At 56.8% G+C, this 16,502-nt stretch overlaps 5 protein-coding genes across 5 annotated transcripts; 2 read left to right on the plus strand and 3 right to left on the minus strand.

Moving 5' to 3' along the window:
- Nucleotides 1–360: 360 nt before the first annotated feature.
- Nucleotides 361–1,240, minus strand: BKA78DRAFT_349144 (uncharacterized protein; the record flags this gene model as incomplete). The annotated part of the gene is made up of 2 exons (XM_066890755.1): nucleotides 361–771; nucleotides 839–1,240. 2 exons carry the CDS (start codon nucleotides 1,238–1,240, stop codon nucleotides 361–363), a joined length of 813 nt encoding a protein of 270 aa, XP_066749881.1.
- A 1,417-nt stretch (nucleotides 1,241–2,657) lies between these two features.
- BKA78DRAFT_303706 (uncharacterized protein) lies at nucleotides 2,658–3,446 on the minus strand. The gene has a single exon (XM_066887559.1). The coding sequence runs from the start codon at nucleotides 3,382–3,384 to the stop codon at nucleotides 2,821–2,823; it is 564 nt and encodes a 187-aa protein (XP_066749882.1). The 5' UTR covers nucleotides 3,385–3,446; the 3' UTR covers nucleotides 2,658–2,820.
- A 2,183-nt stretch (nucleotides 3,447–5,629) lies between these two features.
- On the minus strand, nucleotides 5,630–7,539 carry BKA78DRAFT_303707 (batten's disease protein Cln3). Its single transcript, XM_066887560.1, has 3 exons — nucleotides 7,142–7,539; nucleotides 6,361–7,081; nucleotides 5,630–6,313 (listed from the first exon to the last, which is right to left on the minus strand). Exons 1-3 carry the CDS (start codon nucleotides 7,251–7,253, stop codon nucleotides 5,806–5,808), a joined length of 1,341 nt encoding a protein of 446 aa, XP_066749883.1. The 5' UTR covers nucleotides 7,254–7,539; the 3' UTR covers nucleotides 5,630–5,805.
- Nucleotides 7,540–7,856: 317 nt separating this feature from the next.
- Nucleotides 7,857–11,767, plus strand: BKA78DRAFT_291788 (uncharacterized protein; the record flags this gene model as incomplete). The annotated part of the gene is made up of 6 exons (XM_066885951.1): nucleotides 7,857–8,118; nucleotides 8,139–8,167; nucleotides 8,196–8,452; nucleotides 8,488–8,873; nucleotides 8,938–9,027; nucleotides 9,090–11,767. The coding sequence occupies 6 exons, from the start codon at nucleotides 7,857–7,859 to the stop codon at nucleotides 11,765–11,767; spliced, it is 3,702 nt and encodes a 1,233-aa protein (XP_066749884.1).
- Nucleotides 11,768–13,751: 1,984 nt separating this feature from the next.
- On the plus strand, nucleotides 13,752–15,911 carry BKA78DRAFT_21000 (fructose-2,6-bisphosphatase-like protein). Its single transcript, XM_066883650.1, has 3 exons — nucleotides 13,752–14,041; nucleotides 14,215–14,801; nucleotides 14,851–15,911. Exons 1-3 carry the CDS (start codon nucleotides 13,855–13,857, stop codon nucleotides 15,493–15,495), a joined length of 1,419 nt encoding a protein of 472 aa, XP_066749885.1. The 5' UTR covers nucleotides 13,752–13,854; the 3' UTR covers nucleotides 15,496–15,911.
- Nucleotides 15,912–16,502: the final 591 nt, after the last annotated feature.

The raw sequence follows: 16,502 nt of genomic DNA on the forward strand, positions 1-16,502 counted from the left end.
ACCAGACTGTAAATACAACAGACAAGACAAAACAGATGAGAGAAAATAAAACAATAATGGGTATAATCGTCGTCAACCATCCCGTGCCGTAAAGCCTTCTCTTCCACAGCCTGAATGAATAACAAGGCGTCCTGTACAATCTTTTTCCCGTGTCCGCGAGGTATTCTTCGGGGGTCCACGGCCCATCTCTTCAACAGATAGAAAAGCACTTGGTGGGAGTACCAAGGGAAAAGGGAACATAACGCCAAAAACACCGCAAAAGCCACACTCCCGCTAGTAATGCATAGCAAGTCGAGGATGATGATGGAGAGGAGGAGAGTTTGATGATGGTGACCGGGCGGGGAAACCGGAGACGGTGGTTTACCGCAGGGCTCGGAGGAGCCAGCGCTCCCAATAGGAGCGCACGACCAGGACCGACTCGCGCCCGTCGTTGTGGCCATCCTTGCTGCCGGGATCGCCAATCATGGCGGCGTAGATCCAAAAGCTAGCCGACACCCAGGCGGCAATGGCGATGCCCATGGCGACGAAGGGCGAAAAGAGGTGGACGACGAGCAACAGCTTGGTGTTGTAGATGGACGAAAACGGCGCCGCGTAGATGCAGCGGAACTGTAAGCGGAGCGGTGGGCCGAGGAATCGGACGAGCTGCTCCCGGTAGTCTGGCCGGATGCTGCAGAAGCGAAGGGGTTGCAGGAGCGCGGCGAGAAGAATGGCGGCCAGAGTCCACAGGGAGAGGGCAAAGGAGAGCAGGCATGCGAAGCCCGAGAGGTGGAGCTGCGGGTGGGGTTAGCGAGGGCTGCAAGGCTGACGACGACGAGTGAGAAAGTTATTCCCGACGTACCAAGATCCGAAAGGCCTTGTCCTCTACGGGCAGCTCATCTCCGTCTCTGCCAGACAGAAAGGGCGGGACGACGTCGTCGGATTGATGGTGGTAGACGGGGCGGCCACGACTTGATGGCGGATAGGTCTGCTTCTCCAGATCCCGGGCCAGAGCCAGGTCGGACATGGGTTCACGGCCCAAGGCCGAGGAGGGAACGTCCTTTTCGGAAAAGGTGAGCGACTGGTCGGCATGACTGGAGGTGGACGAGGTGGTGGTGGGCTTATATTGGCGCGAGGGCGAGGCAGGAGGAGAAATGACCGAGTCGTGGGACGAGTGGTTGAGGTGGGAATGTGGTGTCGGGACAATCAATGCCTTTGGCGGAATCGAGACGGTGGCCATGGGGGTGGAGGTGGTGGAGGACATCTTGGCGTCGGGTGGTGGGGCGGAGGGGGCGACGGGGGGAATGTCGTCGTCAACTGAAGTCGGTGCAGCAGGAGAGAAGGTGGTGAGCGGCCGTTGGTATATTTGAACGTCGCGAGGCCATGTCCTTTTTCAGTCGTCGCAGGAGTGTACTGGCGAGTGGGTGATGATCTTGGATGCTTGGCTGTCCCCTCATAGCTGCTTGGCGAGTCTTAGGTGGGCCAATGAGCGAGTCGTGCCCAGCTCTGATGAGACGCAGCTCGAGGCTGACGAGTGCCGGTCCAAGGCGGAACACATGCGTCCCATCTTCCCGCCCAGCAAACGTGTCGCCCAGCGCCCTTGGCAAACTAATCCCAACCTTGCGGCTCTCAGACTCGCTCTTTGGGTCCTTGACAAACGCCAAGCCACCCTCCGCTCCATTCGGTATTCCCATCGTCTCCCTGCTTTCCTCGTCCTGGCTACTAACTAACTATTACTCACTCCTCGCTCTACTCTTCCCATAAACAGTCGGGTCTTCTTGGTATACGAACATGCCACGGCTCAGCCGCTCCGCCGGGCGTCTCATGTCGTCCTTCAGCCTGCCGGAAAATACGATACTTGCCGTGTAGCACTCCCAAGCTTTTTTCCAACAATACGCCAGTCGAGACCTTGCCCTTCACTACCCCACGTGATGGCCGTCTCATCTTCTTCTTCTTGACGCTGCGAAACAACCGCTTCGAAACGGTCTGTGACCTCTCGCTGTGCCCTTCCCCGTGCTATAAATTGTCACGCACCGTCGCCATCGACTTCCCCGACGCTCTATCTTTCTCCCTAACCGTTTGTTTTACAAAAGAAAAGAGCAAGGAAAATATATGAGCGGTGCGCGGCGACTTTTCCTCATCTTCTCCCTTCGTTTGCCACTTGGACCTACATATCGCGCATCGTCAGTCATCGGAATTCCCGACCCTCTGTTTGGACAGAACCATTAGTTGTTCGCTAAGCGAGCCGCATCATCATCATCGCCTTTCCATCTGTCTGTCACCACCGTCGACCTTCTGCCGTTGCCATTTCACGTCTCTCCAGCGCCAAGACTTACCCGTCGTCTCGAATTGCCACCAGTCGTTGCCCCCAACCCACATTCGGTCGTCGCTCTTTGTTTAATCCAGCCAACCGGTCAAAAAACCGCTGGCTTTCTTCTTTCCCATCCACCTCAACATCGCTCGCTCATTGGACACGTGCGTTGCCATTTCCGGACATCTTTGTGCGTAGCGTGTTGCGGCATCGTTCGCATCGTCACTCGGGACGTCGGCCGAACCCACCAGACCACGCCTCCAACATCCCAGCCTTGTCGTTGTCGATTGTCAGCCCTGCCGCGAGCGAGCCCACCATCTCCATTGTGTTTTGCGTCTCGTGGCGCAACGTGGTCCTCCACCCTCCTGGCGCCGTTTTGGGTAGGGTGCTTTGCTCGATGCACTGGCCATTGTCGTCTTTGTCGTCGTCGTCGTCGTCGTCGCTGTCGACTGCTCTTGGCGAGCTTGCGAGGTGGACGCCGCCCGTCTTTGATCAGACCATGGAGCTTGTTGGATGTAGAGTGCCGGAATACCTCATCGTGGCCTTGTCCGGTGCGGGTTTTCCATCCCTTCAGTTGGGCAGGTGCAATTGACCTGTAATCTCCCGATGGCGGCCGGCGTGAGGAAGGTATCGGACTTGTTCTCCGGGTCATGGAGGACGGAATCACTGATAAAGAGTGCGTGAATCTCATGTGAGCGAATTATTTGGTGGACGCCTTTAATCGGACATCCCAGGGCCTTCTCTTGATGCTTCTCTCCTTGCCCTCGTTTAACATTGCGCATATTTCTGGAGGTACGTAGGCGCTCTGGCGCCGGGCTAACACATCTCAAGCGTTGCAACCCACAAAGCGTTGGGTGTGCAATCGTAATATGACCCATGTCATTTCTTTTTGCTCGTGGAGAAGACGGTTGTCCGAGGGTTGATGACCCAAGGGTCGTGCTGGACCAGACTATGGCCTTGGTGGCATGGCGATGCTGGTCTCTGGCGATTGTGTTTAATCTTTGGATCAAACCATCTACTATGGTGTCTTTGTCTCTGTGTTCCTTTGGTTGTGTTACTTTTGCACACGGCTTGCCAGTGCGCTTCCAGCAACACATGTCCTCGGCCAGGCCAAGGGCTCGCGTGCAGATAGACACATATCTTTCAGAAGTTGTCCTCATCCGCCGCTATCTCGCAAATTCCCTAAAAGGAGCTAGTCCAGCAAGTCTTCCAAGTCGTATTCGTGTGGTTTCGTCGAACTTCGGAAATGCCGAGAAAGAGTTATGCCGCCAGTCGTGACGCACAATGACTGTTTGGACACTGAAGTGCCTCCCAAAACAGCCGCAGCCGCACAGTGCGAGAAATTTTCTGTTGCCCGTTAGCTCGTGGTGTAGCGCCAGTCGAAAATGTGTTGCGGGAACTCTCAAAGCTTCCTGGTGTTGGAGCTCGTAAGGACTTTTGGTTCAAGCCCTCGACGGAGTTCTGAGGGCAGTGTTTGACCACTTCCTGTAGCTAAGGTAGGTCCTCGGCTGCGCTTTGTCTCAAGACACTGTGCAGGTGTCAACACTCGACCTCGGACGCCATTGACCTACGACGTCTGGACTTGATGACGATCCATAAGGTTCGACAGCCTGCACGCCGACGAGGTGATCGCCATGTTGTACCACCCAGCCCTTCAGGTCCCAGGGCTGCCAGTGTCTCTATTTGTGCCTTGATTGTTCGAGGAGTCGGCGAGGGGTGTCGATTGGTATGGCCGAGGAAGCGCAGAAGAAAAACAGAAAGAGAGTGGCGGAGGTGAGAGAGCTTTTGGGAATTGATGGCCGTAGCATGGTGATATGTCTGAGCACACGGTGAGCAGAAGATGGCGATGATGTACGGAGGCTGACGAAACCTTTTGAAGCGCCCATTGCTGGCGGGCTGAATGCATGTAGTGATCGTATCTGCTAAAGCGGACGGTGAGGATTTGGTGGTGTTGAATGGCGAATGTAGAGGAGATTTCGATAGGAGGTGGTACGCGAGTTGGCAGTACAGAGGTACTGGCGAAGGGAGCAGTGAGAGAGTGAAATCAGGCCTCTTCCTCACAGCACGACTGGAAGCTGTCATTTCCTGCTCCTGCCATATCGTGCTGTATCCACACGCGAAGGGCCTACCCATTGCACTCTGAGCAAGTGGCGGGCAGATTTTGTGACCGTCGCTCAACCCACCCGCACCCTCGTCACTTCAACACCACGCCACCCGCATCGACAACACCAACACACCATCATCGCAGCTGCCCGGCGCTCACACCCACAACTAAGCCAGTGCCCACATCCCAACCAAACATCACTTTATAATCCGCAAAAGCGCAGTCAGTTTCCATAGTCCTCTGCCTTGTACATGTATAGTACTGTTAGCGTACTTGGCAAGACTGAGTCGTCTCTACGGACTAAGGGTGCAGTAGAGTGAGATAAAACCGAGGCGGCGGAGAGGTGTTCGAATCCCACGGTTCGCACTGAGGACCCCCCCCCCCCCCCCCCAAAAAGCCTGAGTTTGGTCCCCACTGAGGTGGGTGATGTTTTGGCCTTTTGCCTTCCCGTCTCTTTTTGGCCAGCCTCCTCCTTATCCTCCTCCTACTTCGTGTACCTCTCTTCTTTTTCTGCCGCTGCTGCGACCGTCTTGCTGCCACTCTTTCGCTCTCATTGCGGCAAATCCCAATCTGAAGGTCGCCCAGGTAGCACTATGAAAGCTTGCCCCAAGGACTTCAGAGTGCTTTCGCCTTCATCTTTCGCTCTTCCACAGCTGATGCCATGTTGTTGAGACCACCACAGTAGGCGAGGAAAGAAACTCAACCCGGGCACAGCTTCAAGTCGCCGCACCTTTAGACGCAAGCGCTTGAATGCTCCCTGTGACTACCCACCAAGAGAAAAAAATTCTCTCCATGTTGAACGCATCCAGCGCTTGAGAACTCCATGTCTCTATGTGTTTTAACTTGGCGACAGAGATTTCCGGATTAGCAATTTCTTTCGTCACCCACTGTGCCACCAGTTGCAGGCTCGGCATGATTACATGCACGTCATCGACAAGTGATTCTCAGGTGCAGACCGTCATTTGGAAAGTGTGTGCTTGAAAACTCTGGACAGAGCAAGGACCTTGAGTCTCAAACGATTTGCAAGCTTGCAAAAGTCTCCTGTGCCTCGACGGTAGACAGTGTCGGACAGGTCGATCATGCAGGCGGAGCCACTCCAGATATCGCGCGGTCTGGATCCTGGATTTGATATCGATTCGACGGAGCATCAAGCTTTGACGGGAGAGGGAGGGAAATTTTTCTAGCGTGGAATGAAGCCATTGCCAAAAGCTTCCAGGCCCTTGGCAACAAGACATTGGCAAACGACGACGATGGAAAATTTGACATAAATTGCTCTAGACACGATATGCGCACTTTCTAAACAAGCCACCGTCTAACGCTGCGCCGCCGCTCAAGCCCTTGGCCGAGACACCAGAGCAAACGAGCACCAAACACCGCAAACAATGCACGACCCACAAGGAAAATATAAAGTCTACTACGCCCTCCTACAATAGTCTCTGCCGTGACTCACCTGCCAGCCGCACAGCCACGTCTCCATGGCCATGCCCAAGAACCCGGCGGCGCAGATGCCCGCCGAGTCGCTGACGCTGGTCGCGCTGAGGCTGAACTCGCGCTCCGGCTTGGGGACGTGGTCGGTGATTTCGGCAAAGGTGCTCACGTAGACTAGGCCGCCGAGCAGGCCTTCCCAGAATACAATGACAAAGATTATCCAGACGTTGGGGATGAAGTTCCAAAGCGCGTGAGCCGTGAGGAGCACCAGGTTTAGAACTTGCAGAAACGACGGGAGGTATAGGTTGTGGATGCGGAAGAAGGGCGTGCTTGAGCGCGACAGGAAAACGCCCGTCTGGTAGATGGCATTGTAGGTTGGGTAAAAGGCGCGATACTGGCTAAACGGCGACGAGATGAGAGGAAAAAGCAGGGTCGGTGCTACGCCTTGGTTGATGGTGTACTCGGCGATATACACTAGGAGAAGAGGAAGCATGCTGCCGCTTGTCAGCACAAGAGACATGTGAAGAATCTTGAAACTTACTACGGGATGAAAAGCCCCTTGGACCGCTTGAGGTTGGTCTTGATGCTGTCCATGATCCTACTGCGGCGGGACCGCATGGTAAAGCTTTTACCAGAGGCAGACAATATAGATGAGTTCAGCAGACCCTGACTGTCCTCCTCGTCCAAATCGTCATCCAGGTCTTCTTCAGTCTCCACGCTTTGGTAGTCGACACGCTTCGCGGCCATGTTCAAGGGACCTCTGGGCAGGAGGATGAAGAAGCTTGCAAGCATAATCACAGGCAAAAATGAAAAGGCAAGCAGACTGGTGCGCACACTGAGTCCAATGGACGTAGTTGCCAACACGTATGCGCCAGCGCCGACTAGACCTGCGCCTCCAGTCCCGCTCCCCCACGCCGCCAGGCTGAAGGAGCCGTAGTAGTGCGTCAGACCCAGGAAGCTTAATTCCCCTCCGCCAGAGCTCAAGCTCGCAAATATGATTCCCAGCATGCGAATTCCAATCGACGTCTTGTGGCGCGTGGCCGGCGTGAGGGCTATGAGCATCATGCCAGAAGCAGACAAGGCGACAAAGACGCAGACGCGGACTGAATATGGAACCTTGTGTATGAAGTAGGGGGCGAGCAGCTTCGTGAGGAATGACGGAATGACGTCGGCGAGCAGGACCAGGCCCTTGGGAACGGCCGGGCCGACCAGGTCGACAGCGGCCGACAGAATTATCACGTAGAGGACATTGTTGATGAGGCCTGGACCGGGGTAAGCAACTACAGTACAGCGTGACACGGCACATATGCAGGTGGGCTTACCAAAGAGCCAAAATGCAGCGCAGACGCGGGGGTCGGCGCCGTCAAAAATCGACTTGAATTTGGCACGGTAGACGGCCCACGAAGCAGCAGGAGTGCCCGGCATGGGGAGCATCGATGTGAGACGAAGAGGAGCGGTGGGAATTTTGCGAGCTGGAGTGCCAGTTCACCTGGCGTCGGACATGGTCAAAAGGGAGCTGGCATGCGGCGGGCCGCAGGGGATTTATGGGCCTTGGGGAGCGGTATTGCGATGGACCGATGGACCGAAACAGAGTGGGTGGAGGCCGCGCGTTGGTCAGAGGCTTGGGCGTGGAGCGCGACGTGATGAGGTCTGGTGTTGTCGAGAGGATAGCCAGCGCGATAAGTAGTGATGTTCGTGGTAGGGATGATGCGTAGATCAGCAGGCCAGGGCAGGAAGGAACGTAGCAAGGGTGACGGCGGTCGCTGCTGCGATCCGGGCGTCAAGTCCAGGCAAAGCTCTTGTCTGACCAACCCAGACACGACCTTTCTCTACCCCAGGTACTCTCTCTAACTACCACTCGCCTCTCAACACCTTGCCCGAGTCCTCTCGACAGTCGACAACACCACCTCGCCACGCCGCGCCGTGATGCTCCCTCCTGCTCACCCAGACCCCAGCCTCTGACCGCTCTCCTCTCGATCGCGTCGCCGACCCATCACCGCTATTTCGCAGCAGCCAACTCCCGTCGACCCGTCCAAAATGGAGCGCCAAACTCAGGCACCTCCACCACGTCCGCCAGACCGACCGCTCGTCCACAACCCGAACCACCTGTCGCCCACGACAACCCAGCAGCCCGCCTATCCTCCACAATACGCTGCTCCACCGCCCGCAGCCTCGCAACCGCCTCTACACGTGCCATACAACGACGTCTTTTCGCGTCGCGATCCTTTTCTGCCGGCTGCGCCCGCGCGCAGAGGGAGCTATGGCATGCCGAGCAGAGATGGATGGGCCCCCAACAACGGTATGGACTTCTCTTCACAGTCTTGGGTCGGCGGCAGACGCGCTTGCGGGTGAGGCACGTTTCAGCATCCCACGCAGGGCCGTCGCGATGAACTCGGCGCCAAGCATCGTGGGACCAGTTTCCAAGGGGTCTCAGTTTGCCTTGGGCGCGTCGCTGAATACGGCCCTGGCAAGCTGTTTTGCCCTGGCGGCCGTCTCCGCCATGGCGCTGCATGTCCCCCGCCTTTCCGCGGTCGTCTCACCCGTCGCGTCTGCGTGCCTGGGCGCGTCAGGATTCCCCTTGATTTCCAATTTTTGATTTCTGCACGTCTGCACCCCGTGTGCGCCATGTTGCGGTGTGCTGGCAATGATGAGTGGGAGGCGCTCGGAGTCTTCTGCTCTTTCATATTCGCGTACCCACTCCCGCTGGCCGTCTTGTCTTCATTGCCGGCCCTGAGCCGGGCTCGCCAGTCGATCCCTGTGCCGCCACCGTTTCTACGCTAAGACTTGAGACAACAGGCCAGCCCCACGCTCACGAAGCCGCCCTGCACCCGAATCCGCATTCGCATCCTCAGCATCAATCAGCGCCGCAGCAGCAGCCTCCACAGCAGCAACAGCAGCAGCAACCCGTCCAGCGCGCACATCACAACTCTGCTCCACCGCCGCCGCCCGCCGCCATCTCCCAAGGTCACAATGCGCCGTCGCACGTGCCCTACGCGCTTGACGCTCAGCGTAGGCGATCGCTCGGCGGTGTCAGTCCTCCACAATACTACGGGGGTACGTATTTGACAGTCGCATCTCCGATCCGGTCCCGCTCCCTCATTGACCAATCGTGTTGCAGCCTCGCGTGAACCTCCTCCTCCACCGCCTTCGTTCACCAGCCGGCAAATGCCTCCCCCCTCGTCCCCCAGCAAAACAGTCCACTGCCCCAGTATGCAGGTCAGCGAGGTCCGCCTCCGCCACCGCCCTTCTCCTCTGGGCGAGATTTGCCAGGTCTGGTCGGTCCTCCCAGGGCAAGCTCCAACATGTCCATCTCCTCCCTGATGGGAGGCTTTGAGCAAGCAGCGGCTTCCCGCCAGGCTCAGCAACACCACTCGCCACCCACGTCGACGAGCGCTCCTTCCCCCAACCTCAACTCCATGCAACCTCCTTCTCCTCGCCGAAGTCTCATGACCGGCCCACGTCTCGACTATCCATATCGCCGTCCAGGATCTCCAGAGCAATATCCAACAAGCTCCAGTGCCCGACCTCCGGAGCGACCCCCCTACGCGACTGCTGGATCACCTTCAGGAGCATTTGGCCCACCCCCAACAGGATCTCCAGAGACGCAACGCCCAGGTTTCCCTCCAGCATCGCAGCCCTACAAGGCACCGCCGGGAATGCCGCCTCACTCGGGCCCTTACCACCACCCATCTCGGAGTGAACCTAGCGGTGGTGATCTGAATCGTCCTGGAGCTTCCTCGGCACCCCCTCGTCCAAATAGTCAGCCAAGTCACCAGTATCCCAGCTCGTCCCAGCCAGAAGTTCGCGAACCTTATGACGCCGGTGGACCAAGGAGACCAGCATTTGGACCGATGGAGGAAGAGCGTCGCGTAGCAATTGAAAGCCAGTATCATGGCCGCCCTGCAGCCACGACCGCCGGTGACGTGTCCCGGCTGGACGCTGGTGGCAGAGATCGTCCCTCCACTGTGCAGCCTCTTTCGCACTCCATCTTCGACGCACCTGACAGGCAGAGGCCTGCTTATGCGCAGCCTCCACCAGCAAGCCAAAGGGGTTTGTTTTGGCACCCGCAGCCGAGGCCGCACGCGCCACCTGAACCTGCGCAGCACCACCCGGATGAACACCGGGATGCCTATGGAAGAGGTGCACAACCCACCACCGGTGCTCCACCAGCAATGAGCATGAACCGCGCATCGGTGGGCCCTCATCCAGGCCCTGAAAATCCACCAAGGTTTCCATACGGTCATGAGCCGGGCCGGAGAGTCCCTGAGCAGTATCAAAGCCCACCAACCTCTGATCCAAGTAGCCTGGACAGGCGTAGGGCAGATGGTCCCGGGCATCCTGTACAAGGTCATAATGGATACGCGCCCAGGTCTTCGTCCTATGATCACCATCCGAAACCACAAGGAGAGGAGATGCAAAAGTCACGCTCATTCTTGGGTGTCAGTCCCGAGGGAAGACGGACTGGGCGGGCATCCCCTCTTCCTCAAGCCGTACAAGGTGCACAAGCACAGTCCGTCGTTCCCGGTGGTGACCCTAGCATCAAGAACGAATTCGGCAGAATGTTTTCAGGGTTGGGAAGTGGATTGGTTAGCGCGCCGTCGGCTCACGGCTCTGCCACGCCCTCTCGGAACAGCCCATTCCCCTCGAACAGAGCTGAATCGTTGGCACACGGCGAATCAGGTGACATGGATCCTCTCCGCAGAACAGGATCTCGAGGCGGTCGGAGGAACCGCAGGATCAAAGACGAGGATGGCAGGGTTGAAAGTGACAGTAATGATGGCAGGACAACTCCAGGGGTGGCGCAACGGGGTGCCAAACGAACCAAGTACAATCATCCCGGCCACCACCACCATCATCTCTACAGCCATCAGTACGTCGGCCAATCTAATCCGTACATGCAGCCTACTAATCTTGATAGCCATCACCATCGTCTCGAGGAGGAACCAAACGTGGCTCTGGCGCCGGCTCCGCAAAATTCAACACCAACATCGTTCAACAAAATCAACGGTGTCTCGAATCAAAACCCGCCAGGTCTAGCACCAGCAGCTCACCATCATCATCACCATCACCATCACAACGCTCACGGAGCCCACCACCATCACCACCACCACCATGCTCCAAGAGCCGCCAGCAGCATTCCCCCCGTTCCCGTGACCAACCCTATCATTGAGATTAGCAACGAAGCCGTCTTGGACAAGGTCAAGGATATGCCACGGCACCATTTGGGAAGCGTCGTTTACGAGGCCACGTCGGCCATGCCACCAAAGCACACCAACATTGACGATCGATATGGATTCCGCAACATCCCAGCCGCCCTGCCAGACTATTCCGGAAAGGAGAATTGCACTCTAACGGTGCGTGTGCCGCGTTACTATCTTTCAGATCGCCAACGCGACGTCATTGTCGTCAGTCGATGGCTTTGGGGCTCCGAGGTCTATACAAACGATTCTGACGTGGTCGCTGCGTGCATTCATTCTGGATGGATTCGTGGAGCATGGCCCGAGGATGTGGACGTGTCAATGTTGGATCCTCGCATCTCGGAACCAAACAGCAACGAACCTCCGGAAGAGGCGGATGCATCCCAAGTCTTGGAAAAGAAGCCCGAACACCCGGCGGTGCCGCCTACAGGATACGACGCTCATGTCACTGTGGGAATTTTGCCATGCCTCACGGAGTACAAGGGGACGGTTTGCTACGGCATCAAGAGCCACTCGCGCAAGAATCACGAAGGATGCAGTTTCAGGATCGAAAAGGTGGAGTGGGTGGACGACGAACTGACACGACGCGGGGAAGAAAGAACGGGGGCCGCTAAGAGGGAGAGGATGGCTGCGGCTCAAAGCCTCATGGCGCTCTTGACAAGCGGAGGAGAAGCAGGCGCGCGGCAGCGAGACAGCAGCGGGCGTGGAAAGCAGGGCTTCAGGGTCGGACAGGCGCAGGCGGTGGCTTGAAAAAAGGGAGTCGGGTTTCAAAAAAAAGTCACGTACGGTTGTTCAATGAGCTGATGATGACGCACCGCGACGGCCAAGGAAAGCACTGTCATTTTGTAATATCCAGGAGGGTTTATTCTTTTTGTTCTTGTAGCTGGCGGTGGATTTGTTCTGGAGTCTTGTGCTTGATAACGGGCAATCATGTGGAGGGCATTCTTTTGTAGGGCAGTCAAATGTTTAGGCGGCCTTGTACGAATCGACGACGTCGCGTCGTGTTTCTGACGAAGTTGACATGTCGGCTTGTGGGGCCACGAGAGTCCAAGTGATTCAATGCGGAAGCAGCGGCCATGAAAGGCAAAGCGGATGAAGATGAGCTAAGAGGACTATGGTGACACGGACGCGTCTTGTCGATAGAGAATGCGCAAGTGTTGGAGCTAGCTGAATAGCTTGCAGCAGCTGATGAAGACGTGGAGACGCGACGTCTGGCAGGCAAGACCAGTCCCACGGCGACGGGTCGGCAGGTGAATTAGATTATTGGTTGCCACGAGTAGCGAGTGCCCAAGTCAGACGCACGTGTAGCAAGCGTGCCCTGTTTGTTGCGCGCGCGAGAGAAGGGTGTTGGCTGCCTAGGGCTTGTCTTTGGTTGGGCGATAAGCAGATGGTAGGTTGACGATGTAGGGATGGACGTGTAAATAATGCGCAAGTCCCGCGCAGTTGCACATGCAAGCCATAAAGTCCGTCTTTGAATTAAGAATCTTGTCTTCTCAGCCAAATCCGCGAAATACTAATCTTCGCTCTTCGTTCCACTGCTTCCCACCGTCGGCCTTTTGAGCGTGCGCGCACAGGACGAAAAAAAAGGGCGGTCGGGCTGCCCGTGACGGTGGCTCAGGTGCAGTAATCCGCCGGCTCCCTTCTGGGCCCAGACTCTCAGACCAGGCCCCGTCAACACAGTGATCCCCTTCCAGAAAAGACGAGACTTGAGCGACGGACCAGCGAGCAGCCGAAGAGCGAGACGATATCTTTTACAACTTGGTCGACCGGCAAGATGGGGGAGCGCGACCGCAGTGGCAGCTATGGCGCCATGAACTACAGCATTTCAATGGTGAGTGAGGAATGTTTCTTTTATCAAAAAGACGGGACGGGCGGCCAGCAGTGGACCATTGTTATTTTCTTCTCTCTCTCTCTCCTACTTTCTCATCATCCCGCGCGGACTCCACCAACGACGACGTCGCCCGAGTCCCGACTTTCGGCGAGGGCAGGCCGCATTGCGTCAGTCGCTCGCCGTCACGAGGGGCCGCACACGACAGCCCTGTCTCCAGTGCAGGCACGAGAACAGCAAAAGCTCCACTTCCAAAGGCCCACTCGACCCGCGGCGCCCTGGCACCTGGCACACTGCGAGTCGAAATTTCGAGCCGACGTCACTGCTCTCTAAAGAATTCATCAATTGCTGAGTAGAGGCGTCAGCACGACGGAAGGCTAGTCAGAAGAGTCGGATGTCCAGGCCCCGGCTTGAGGCTGAAGGGAATCGTCTACTACTGGCTGTTTGGCTGGCTCTGGCTGCTGCTGGCTGCGTGCTCTAGCCCGAGGGTTCCCCCGCCTTGTGATGCCGAGCTACGGATAGGTACAAGGTACTTGATCCACGCCTGAACTGAACCAACCCTCACCTACCTACTTCTCTCCTCCACCACCTCCACTCTTGCTGCAAGAGCCCTACCGCCTTTCACGATCCCCCCTTTCCCCTCGTCCTGCCGCGCGCCCAACAACCTTTCCTCTCCTGTCTGCGCCTGCCTCGACTCCCAACTCCCTCGGCCGACACGACCTCCTCTTCAACCACCGCTGCGCCTGTTGAAACAGGATCCCGCAACATCGGCACTGCTTTTCCACGTCGTGTCCCAGGACCATTTATCGCACCCAGCTCGGACCGCGGCGCCCTCGTCCCTCGTCCCCTTTTACAAATACACGCGCCTCCTGCTTTAAAATCCCCTTGTCTCCGCTCGCCCGCTCCGTCCAATCCCAATCCAGTCGTCCCTTTCTTTTCCCACAAACTTCTTTTCTGTACATATTTCTTTTTTCACCCAGTCTCACTCCTTTTGCTCGCGCACTTCACCATGGCCGCCGACGCAGCACCCGCCACCAATGGCGCCTTCAGGCAGGAGATGCGCAAAGTGCCGCAGGGCGACTTCATACGGCCCAACAGGAAGACTAACGGCGTGGGGGTTCAGGCCGAGGATACACGGATATGCGTCGTCATGGTGGGACTGCCGGCGCGAGGCAAGAGCTTGATTGCAACAAAAGGTACGTCTCTGCGACGCGGGGCGACGGAGAAAAGCTGGAGTGCGGAGGTTGGGCGCGTTTCGTCTGTCGAGGTGGGGAGGTGGCATGAAGAATGCGGGGACTCTGGGGTGACATCAGGAGACCGATGTGGAGAGATCGAGATTACATGCGCTGACAATTGGTTTGATTCGCAGTGGTCCGCTACTTGCACTGGCTGTCGATTGGCGCGAGGACTTTCAACGTCGGCCAGTACCGCCGCTCTGCTACGCCCAACCCCTCGGCCGACTTTTTCGACACCACAAACACTGAAGGCGAGCGCCTGCGCAAGGCCGCCGCAGAGGCCGCCGTCGCCGACATGGTCAAGTGGTTCCGCGGCGGCCACGGCATGGTGGCCATATTGGACGCGACCAACTCGACAAAATCCCGCCGCAAATGGATCCAGGAGCGTTGCCACGAGCATGGAATACACACGTTGTACGTCGAGTCGAAATGCGACGACGAGGACCTGATTATGCAAAACATTCTCGAGGTCAAGACGACGAGCCCGGACTACGTAGGCCAAGACCCCGAGGTGGCGGCCCAAGACTTTCGCGACCGGATAAGGAATTACGAAAAGGTCTACCAGACGATTGACGAGGACGAGTTTGACTTGACCTATGTCAAACTCATCGACGTCGGCAAACAGGTCATCATCAACCAGATCAAGGACTACTTGCAGAGTCGAGTGGTGTACTATCTGATGAACCTGCATATCAAGCCGCGATCCATTTGGCTCTCCCGAGTATGTCCACCACCCACCATAACTCCCAGCAATTTCTAATTCATCACAGCATGGCGAGTCAATGTACAATCTCGACGGAAAGATTGGAGGTGATGCAGACATTTCGCCGCGTGGTGAGATGTACGCGCGCAAACTACCCGAGCTCGTCAAGCAATCTGTCGGCGACGGCCGCAAACTGACCGTGTGGACCTCAACGCTCAAGCGCACGATCCAGACGGCACGATTCCTCGAATTCGAAAAGCTCGAGTGGAAGGCGCTTGACGAGCTCGACTCGGGCGTGTGCGACGGACTTACGTATGCGGAAATTGAGGAGCGGTTCCCAGAAGACTTTGCGCAGCGCGACGACGACAAGTACAACTACCGGTACCTGGGCGGCGAGAGCTACCGCGACGTCGTGATACGACTGGAGCCCATCATCATGGAGCTGGAACGAAGCGAGAACATCTTGATCGTCACCCACCAGGCCATTCTGCGCTGCATCTACGCCTACTTTATGAACGTGCCGCAGGAGCGCAGTCCTTGGATGGAGGTGCCGCTGCACACGCTCATCAAGCTCACTCCCAAGGCTTACAGCACCCACGAGGAGCGCCTGTCGGCCGACATTCCCGCCGTCTCGACGTTCAGGGAGAAGGGCACCAGCGCGCGCATTGGCGACAAGGAGAGGAGGGAGAGCAAGACGAGCGTCGCGTCGTAGGACGAGCCGTCGTCTGTCGATATGTTCTTTCCGCGTCCTTACAACATCAAGTCCCTTCGCCGCTCCTGCTAATGGGAGAGGCGACCGCCCTTGCGGTCAGGATTTACCTCTCCCTCGGCATCACGCTTCTTGCCACGCACGCGCATCCATCGAGCGCTCTCTATCATCTCCGGTTCAAATAGACATTGTTTTCCTCGTTCCCCACGCATCGAACCAGCATCCGCCACCAGTCGATCCATCCATCCGACTCAGCCGTCCATTCGTCGTTTCTTCATTTTTCGGACTCGTTTTCGGTCTCTTTTCGAGTCTGCTCAGCTTCATCCGTCGTCTTGTATCTTTTCCGTTTTCTTTTTGCGGCCGTCTCGTCGTCTGCTGCCGTCTGTCGTAGCCATTGTGCTGGCTACATCAGACGAGCGAGGTCACGACACAGAGACGACGCTGCTTTTTCCGTAGTCAGGCCTTGCATTTTACCCGGCGTCTCTGGCGCGGGAGCGCGCGCCCACACACAAACAAGGGCATCTCGAGTGAGTGGAGGAGCATGGGGGGAACAGGGGAAGTAAAGGAAGCCAGGCGAGTGAAGCTGGAATCAAGGAAGAAATGAAATCACCATTCTCATTTTGAAATCCACTTTTTTCGTGCTTGCTGTTGTCTTTTGTGGCGCTGACAGTCTCTGTGTGGCTTTTGGGCTGCTTGAATACTCCAGTATAGTCAAAAGTTCTCCATTTTTGCTTTTATTTTCATGTTTTCACCTTTACATATGCACCAATCCCCTTCTCCTTGATCTTTTCAAGCAACCTCATTCCCCAACGACCCAACTTCTTCACAAGAACAGTCACGTCTCCCCCAAACCACCTTCACCGCTCTCTTCAAGCCTGTCGTCCTGCCTGCCAAGTCGCCTCTTCCTTTTCTGAACAACCCAATTCATCTCTTCCTCCACAAGAACATCATCCGTGTCTGAACCAACCAGCTCGAGCAAGATGTAACTCTTCTCCTCCATCTCTGCCGCC

The sequence above is a fragment of the Phyllosticta capitalensis genome (genome assembly GCF_038381095.1).
Source record: "Phyllosticta capitalensis strain CBS 128856 chromosome Unknown BKA78scaffold_1, whole genome shotgun sequence".
NCBI classification, from domain to species: Eukaryota; Fungi; Ascomycota; class Dothideomycetes; order Botryosphaeriales; family Phyllostictaceae; genus Phyllosticta; species Phyllosticta capitalensis.